Below are 8,224 nucleotides of genomic sequence, written 5' to 3' on the forward strand. Positions count from 1 at the left end.
TGCTGGCAGATGGTAAATACCCCGCAGAGATTATGTTATTGTGAAGCCACAAATTACTTTAAAATCTCTTTACACAGAGGGTTGTGCAGCCTTGGAACAGGCTGCCCAGGGAGGTGGTGGAGTCCCCATCCCTGGAGGGGCTTCACAGCCGTGTGGGTGTGGTGCTGAGGGACATGGTTTAGGGACCCTGGCAGTGCAGGGTGCATGGTTGGACTCCATGATCTTAAAGGTGTCTTCCAACCAGGTGATTCTGTGATTCTGTGATTGTAGGATTCAAGGAGTGAAAGCAAGCAAAACACAGGTATCACCAACGTGCGAGACGGGTTTCACCGCTTGCTTGCAGCTTTATTTAGCTTTGTACTTGCAAGCACCATGAGCTGTTGCTCCCCACCAAATGATGATCAGATTTAGTGATGGTGCAGTGAAGGTGGGTAACTCGTGCCCAAACCCACCTGAACCATTCTTAGGGGAAACTAAACCTACAATGAAGTGAGGAGGTTTCCTCTGTGACGGTGCTTGTTCTGGGACACAGCACCTTGCCTGCGCTCCTCTCTCCTATGGCTGGTGCAGCCTCCTTTCCTGGCTATGACTACTGCAAGATTCTGTGCGACTCGTTGCCCAGCGCGGGAGGCAGCGTTAAGAGGAGGTTGGATCTGTCCCCCGGTAGCTCCAACCATGGTCTCCTCTGCACCAGTGTGAACCCACTTCTTCAGGAGGTGGTGGGGATGAGGTCAGGCTCTGCTCTTGCTCCATCCTCAGCTTGTGGCAGAAATAGCTTGTTGTCATCAGAGCAGTTGCTGTAACATGGATGAGGTTCAAGTCAGGCCCAATAGCTTCAATGAGATTTTTGTGTGATTATAACAAGAATTTGACACACATTGTGAGCTACTAGTCACGTATATGTGATCTGTCTCCACGCTGTCACAGGAGGTGTTTACCAGCATAAAAATCAGTTAATAAGGGGACGTGTCACGAGCAGCAGCCTGCTGCTTCACGAGGGGGAACCTGGGAAATGTGGGGATGGATGAGCTGTGCCCTCTCCACTTGCAAATGCCACTCTTGGTACTGGGAGGGAACGTTGACTTAACTGTTTTTCTTTGCTGAACGCCACAGCAGACTTTTTGCAAAGTTTTCTGTGGATGTAGCAGGAGCGCTCAAAGGCTCAGTCCGTCTAAAGCGCCTCAGGTCCTTGAGGATAATGAGACGTTTTCTGAGTGCACCTTTTTATTGGACCAGTATTATGTTACAGGAAAAATGGACGGGGGGAACTTAACACGTAGCACCTGTCACGAGTTCTCTCCTTGAATTAGGCTCCCCTGGTTATAAAAATTTAATTGATTCCTAGCAGTTATGTGCTGCTGCTCAGTGGGCATTTTCTGTTCTCTTGCCAGCTGCACGGTTACTTGGAAAGCGAGCCGCTCACACTCCAGCTGTTCATTGGGACCGCAGACGACCGCCTGCTGCGACCCCATGCTTTCTACCAGGTTCACCGAATCACCGGGAAGACTGTTTCTACCACCAGCCATGAAACAATACTTTCCAACACCAAAGTCCTGGAAATCCCACTTCTTCCAGAGAACAACATGAGAGCAATGTAAGACCCAGGCACCGTACCTTACTCTTAGCATTTTCCTTTATGGTCACCTCACTTGATTTCTTCAGTGGGGTTTGGTTTGGGGCTTTCTGAACACAATTTTCCTTTTCCTATGCATTTTCTTTAAAGTAGGTTTTCACAGCTTTGCCGGGACAAATTGCCCCTAATCAGCTTAACAACAAAATGAACTTCGCAAATATTTATGACAACTGATTGCTTTCATTCTAGAGTTTCAGCCAATGTGCTTATTTGCCATTTAAAATAAGTATCTCAGTTACCAAGCTGTAAATATCTCCTACCTCAGCTCCTGCATTTAGTTTCTAAATATGACACCTCTTGCTCTTATACGCACTAGCACAAGGAACAGGACCTATTAAAATTGGTCTTTGGATATCAAAGGAAACTCTTAGAGAGCATTTCCAAGTACCCTACTGACTTTTTGACATTAACAAAACCACTCTTAGTCCTTACGTGATAAAAATCAGCATCATAAAAATCAAGTTCTAGACTAAGAGGAGGAGAATGATAAAACTGACAGATTGGAGTTATTAGACTAAGGTAAGTTTAGTCATAGAAAAGCAGGCGTGGATGTCTGGGGATCTCTGAGCTAGGAGGAGTCCGACTGGTAATTAAGTGCGCTGTAAGTCTGTTACACGCAGACAGATTTCGTTATCGGGTGGTGTACAAAGGTTCAGGCACTCCTCTGTGTACGTTACGTACATGAGACCCTCCACATTGTTTAACCCCGCCCTCTCTACCCACCTTGTTCAGATGATCCTAGCCCTTATCTGAGTTGTCTGCCTTGGGAGGAATTTGCGTGCACGCGTACGGCCCCCGGAGTGCGCACGGATGTGAGTGCATTCGTGTTTCTGTAGATAGGCAGCACCTTAGTGTGAGTGTGTAGGGAGGCAGGGAGATAAGCAGGTAGTCAGACAGAACGCAAGCAAGAAATCCTGGCCCTGCCAAACCAAATACTCCCAGGGAGGTTAGTAGAAAATCTCAGTTTCACTCCCTGTTATTCGTACGGTTTTCCACAGCTTAATGAAGTGAAAAATGGTATCAGACCCCTGAAGTCTTCCCACATCTAGTGGCTGGTTCCAGCCCACCCTGGAGTACCTCATGCAGACAGGAGAGCTAGAACGCGCTCAGCCGCGTTGCCAGCTGGGCTCGGGGTGAGCTCTCAAGACCTGAGGACCTCTATCAGCACACTCTGTTAAGAGTCGTGACAAGCCTGCAACATGATTGACCCCATTTGCCGTTGTCGTAAGCTGTCATGGCTCCATCAAGGTTATTGAGATTACACCAATTTGTACCCACACAATATTTATTTGGCCCTTCATTTATTTATTTCTTTATTTATATTTTTTTGAATCGCATTTTTGGACATCTAGGAACACGGTAACCACTTCAATCATCTTTCTTCCTAGAATAAAGGTAGTTACGCAGTTGGGGAGCCAAGCTGAGTATTTTCACAACGCACGCGCCAGATCGTAGCAGAGCTCTCCGAAGAACCACAAACAATGCTTTCGCATAGAGAAGCATTACGCATCAGTAGTCTAAAACCTCACGTAGCGCTAACAGTGCACTGAAGTTTGGAGCCAAGGACTTCTCTCACACACACTTCGTGTGTTCAGGCCTTGAGTCGGTGAAATACTGAAGCTCATCTGCACGTTTAAACTTCTGCACATTTAGCTCCTCTTGTTGACTTCAGCTTTTAATGACTTTGCAAGCCTGAATTTAAATGCTTTTTCTCCTCTGAACTTCACTAGCTCTGAACTAGTTGTCATTGAGCACTTTTTATTTATTTTCCAAGTGTTGCTATAGGAGAGACAGTATTGAGAAGAGCGCTGTTTCTTCCGTATCTTCTGGATCTTTGCATAGAATTGTGACATGGGTACAAATATTTCGTAATTCTTATGGCTTCACCTCTAGTATGTGTTAATACTACCATTGATTTCTTTGCTCATATCAGCAAGGGCCTTTTTGTTATTCTGAAATCCATCCTTTAGAAAAAAACTCAGATCAGAATCGTGCTGCCATAGTTCTTGTTTACGGTTTGCTGCAGAACAGAGCTTCAAAGGTCAGGGTGGGGAAAGAAACTCTTTGAATGCAAAGTAAAATTAAGCTGTGCATATTCAGTGTAACAACATGCCTGCCGGAGAGGAGTACCCAGAAGAAACTGCCGCCTAGGCTTTGTAGCCGAGGCCAAAGCAGAGGTATTTCTGCGGTGGGTTTTTGAGTGCATATTGGTTCTGTAGCTTTTGTTCCAGGAACATCCTCTATTGAAATTTGCTTTGACAAAAATCCTAATTTTTAAACTCATCCAGGAGAAAGCCAAAGTTAAAAAAGTAGGAGAGAGAGGTCAGAGCTAGTAATATTTCTAGCTCACGAAAAGCACATTCTTCCCTAATGTGGGATTTAGGTTTTTTCATGCAGAGCTTCATCTCAGTGCTCAGCTGGGGAGTATTTCCAGCTCATTCAAACACAAACATGTTGACAACAGAACTGATCTCAGGGAGAGCTGTGCTTATTAATGAGCACTTTCGGAACTTTGCCCCTGAATGAAAATCATGTCAGATTTTTCTCCAAATTAGCTGTAACAAGTGAAATCATGAGTAATCATGTGTTCTAGGTTAGTAACAACGTGCACTACCATCTTATCCTATTGGCTTTTCTAGTCTTGCATTTTCTTTGGGCTTTGGTTAATCTGTGAGCGCCACCCTTACAGAATGTGTTGGGGGAGAAGGGTCTTCTTCCTCTGGGATTTTCCTCCTCTGGGAACTGAAGTAACATCCTAAATCTGTGTGCTCAACAGCAGCTACTGCCTGCGACTGCAGATAGCCCCAACTTAGCTACTTGTGGGTGCAAGTACTAGGTGTAACAAAGTCTGCTGCGTTCAGTCTGTCACTGGGTCAGGTCAGATTTTTAAGAAAGATTTTTTAGAGGGGAGAGGGAAGATACTGCATCCTCATGTCTTCCTGAAGTCTGCTTGAAATGAGTTGAATTGCTCTGTGTTTCCTTTTGGATAGCATCGACTGTGCTGGGATATTAAAGCTGCGAAACTCTGACATCGAGCTGCGCAAGGGAGAGACGGACATTGGTCGGAAGAACACGCGCGTGCGGCTGGTCTTCAGGGTCCATATCCCCCAGGCCAATGGCCGGACCCTCTCCTTGCAAGTAGCCTCCAACCCCATCGAGTGCTGTAAGTAGCGACAAATATCCTTCTCTTGCTGGGTGTTGTGTCCCTGCACGGCAGTCTTTGCTCACCAACATGCTATATACATCGGATTTGCTTTACCCGTCTGGTCGGTGAACCTTCATCGGCTTTCCTGAAGCACGTGGTTTATGTTGAAGACAAAATATCTGTGTCTTAGAAAAAGAAAGTGTAACTTTGTGCATTGATTTCTGTAGCAAAGAACACCCTTAAAATGGAAGTTGAGTGCACTTAAACTAGTAGTAGACCTGGGGTGACAAGGCTTTTCTTTTTTTGTGACTCTCCATCAAACAGGTCACTGCTGTAGGAGATTCTGAGAACAGCTGGGGTGTCCGGCTCATTCTTTGTCTCCCCGTCATAAAGCACAAACCAGCAAACAAAACCCCAAGCCCTTTGATGAGGAGCTAGCAGTATAGCAGACCTGACACGCTGGCACAAGCTGCCTGTGGCTTCAGAAAACCTCCAGAAACCAGGTTCCCGCACTGGGGTCTCTTTGATTGAACAGACTGTGTTTTATCAGATCTGCTGGGGCACCCTCCAAAAGCGCTTAGATCATTCTTGCTTCGTAAGCTTCGACGGCCGCCCCCACACAAAAGAAAAGCTGTTTGCTTTGCGTAGCTTTCACACTCCAGCATAAGTGCTGGGAGCTGAATCGCGGTCGTAACTCCACAGGCTGATTTGGTCAGCTGGGTGGACTGAAACAGTTTATTCAGGTTTTGTTGGATTCCACAAAGCAGATCTTTCTGATGGTGGCAGGGTAGAGAGGAACTTAACATCTGGTGGGTATGTGGGGGATGAGCTCTGGGGGCAACGAGCAGAGCGGATGGGGAGAAAGGCTTGGCCATCCCTAGCTCCTTGCGTGCTGGAGGGTTGTGTCTGCGCTTGTCCCTGCATCGTTGCCAGGCTGGAGGCCCCCACAACGTGTCTGGCAGGTCCTGGAGCATGTCAGCGTTTGATCTCTTGGAGGCATGGTGCTTTTCCAGGGATTGTTAATAGAGAGGCTGCAAAAGCAGCGGCATGGGTGACAGACGTTCAGACCAGTAGCAGTCTCCATCCTTTCGCCGAAGGTAGCACTGCTGCCACTCTTGGACTCTGAGTCTGCAAGAGCAGCAGAAGTTGTAGGAAAGAGTAGAGCTGTTAGACCAACAGTGATAGCTTCTCTCCTGCACTGTCCTTCATTTAAATAAACAAATGAGCATTGCCAGAGAGTAGGAAGTTACGGTAAGATAAACCTATGTTATTTATGAAGAATAACAGGATGTTCTTACCTACAGCAGGTACACTGGCATAAAGCCCCGTCTCCTGTCCAGAGTATCTATGTGATGAACAATTTTCCCTTTGTTTCTTATTCAAGGGCAAGTTCTAGTCTAACAGGCAGAGCAAAAAGTGCGAGGAATCACGGTTTCATCCTGCTCTGTTGAAGGTGATGAGAGTTTTTCAGTTCCTATAAAGCAGGATGAGGTACAATTTGAATACGTCTGAGCTGGGCTGTGCAAAGGTGCCAAGCTCAAGAAGCCGCTAAATATGAAGCCAATTGTTTTTGTATCAGTGAACTGCAGTTTTGAGGGTTGTGTAACAAGAAAGTGTGGTACGTGCCTCTTGAAAGGAGCGGAAAATGAGGAAAAAAAATAAGTGCTAGTGTTATTTCCAGTGCAGAATGTGGAATAAGCTGGTGCCAAAACCTTCATGCATCTCTTAGTGCATGTGACACCAGGAGGAACCTTGTAATCTGGATAAAATGTCACGTCATCCCTTGAAGCACAGCCACACTCGCTTCGTGTCCCAATTGGGGGGGATAAAATATGTGCCACGAGAATACCGGATTCTGTTTGCATGGATCCGTGTGTGCTTTGGCACCCAGTTTCTGGTGGAAATACACTCCCTAAACCATGAGCTTCTGCTGGATTGTGAGGCCCATGACTGCTGCTGAGTTGACGATACAGTGTGGAGTGACTTGAACACATTTTGGACATGGATGGTCATCTCGGCACATGCCCCTTGTAAAACATCAGAGAAAATTATTTAAAATGCGCAAATTTCGATAAAAATATACTTTTTGATATAGTACAGGTCAAGGAGAGTTTTAAAACAGCTTGTTCTTTGCGAGCCTTTGGAATCTGGACTGCTGTGCTTGATAGCCCCATTGTTTACAATCAAGGCTCTTGAAAACCAACCGCGTTTCCTGCCAACCTTCTGACCTTTCTTTGTGTCTGTATTAAACTATGCGTGTCTCGTGAGGGTGAGCATTCAGTGACACACTAATGCAGTATTTACTCGTGTGTCTGTGTTTGTGGTTGCTTTTTTTTTCTTTTTTTTTTTTAATCTTCTTTATAACTCTCTAGCTCAGAGATCTGCCCAAGAACTGCCTCTCGTGGAGAAGCAAAGTACTGACAGCTTTCCTGTTATCGGAGGGAAAAAAATGATCCTGACTGGCCATAACTTCCTGCAAGACTCCAAAGTCATCTTTGTAGAGAAAGCACCAGGTATGTCTTTTCAATCTAGACTCCGGTCTGCCTTTTTTCCCATTTTAAAATCCATGTAATAAGTTTTTCACGTCACTGGGCAAAGCTGTGAAAGGGATCAGCCTAATGCTGAGGTTTCACACTCTGGCGGGTGTAGCTGCAGGTGGACAATAGCGACATTGGAAGTCAACCTTTAGCATTTGCTTTTGTAGCGAATGGTGGCTGGACCTGTCACAGGTTAGGACTTGTCAGAGGTGTTTGAAGCCTCTGGTGGCATGTCCCTGTAAAACCTGCAAAATGCTGCATCTTGTTGACCCTTTCTGTAAGGTGCGTGCGCACACCTGAGTCACCTTCAGTGGGAGTCAAGACTGGTGGCATCTACAGGCTGCTGGCTGAGGAGGACCTGCAGCACGTACGTGTTCATTTAAAGGACGTGTATCTGGTTTACCTTGAGGACTGGGGCAGGTCTGAACACGACTACCTCCTCCCCCGCCATTGCTCCTGAGGTGCGCTGCTGGAGGGACTTGTCCTCCTGGGGAAGGATCCCGGGCCAGGGGGAGCTGGAGCTGGGGGCGTCTGTGGGAGCGGTGAGGTGTGTGCAGGAGTAGCGGGACACAGGGTGACAATGCATAATATGCGCAAATGCCCCTGCAGGAGAAGGCGGTGGGAGCAGAGCAGTGGGTCGAATTCAGGCTCTGAAAAGAGATCTTAAGGGTAGTTTTGAGTCTTGTTTTGGAAAGGGTTTCCGTGGCGCTGGCACAAGCCACGGATTCCTCAGCTGCCGGCTGAAACCCCCTCTGAACTTTAAACAGCTTGGGCCTCCTCAGGCCGCCAGCACTGGCGTTGACGCTGCGCCCATTTAACCCTCCATGTCCACGAGCTTTCTGTGCCGTTCTCCTGCCCACAGCCCTGGGCTCTGGGCAGGGATGGCGAGATGGGCAGGGCAGCTGTCGC

General features: G+C 46.9%; 1 protein-coding gene across 1 annotated transcript in view; it reads left to right on the top strand.

Annotated features, from left to right (window-relative positions):
- Positions 1 to 1,391: 1,391 nt before the first annotated feature.
- Positions 1,392 to 8,224, top strand: part of NFATC1 (nuclear factor of activated T-cells, cytoplasmic, calcineurin-dependent 1) — a gene marked incomplete at both ends in the record, with an annotated part of 36,076 nt that continues 29,243 nt past the window's right edge. The window contains 3 exons of the mRNA XM_010145384.1: positions 1,392 to 1,594; positions 4,624 to 4,796; positions 7,151 to 7,291. Of these exons, the coding sequence (XP_010143686.1) occupies positions 1,392 to 1,594; positions 4,624 to 4,796; positions 7,151 to 7,291 (517 nt within the window). The remainder of the gene's footprint in view (positions 1,595 to 4,623; positions 4,797 to 7,150; positions 7,292 to 8,224) is intronic.

Source organism: Buceros rhinoceros, unplaced genomic scaffold (assembly GCF_000710305.1).
Source record: "Buceros rhinoceros silvestris isolate BGI_N320 unplaced genomic scaffold, ASM71030v1 scaffold19150, whole genome shotgun sequence".
Classification (NCBI taxonomy): Eukaryota; Metazoa; Chordata; class Aves; order Bucerotiformes; family Bucerotidae; genus Buceros; species Buceros rhinoceros.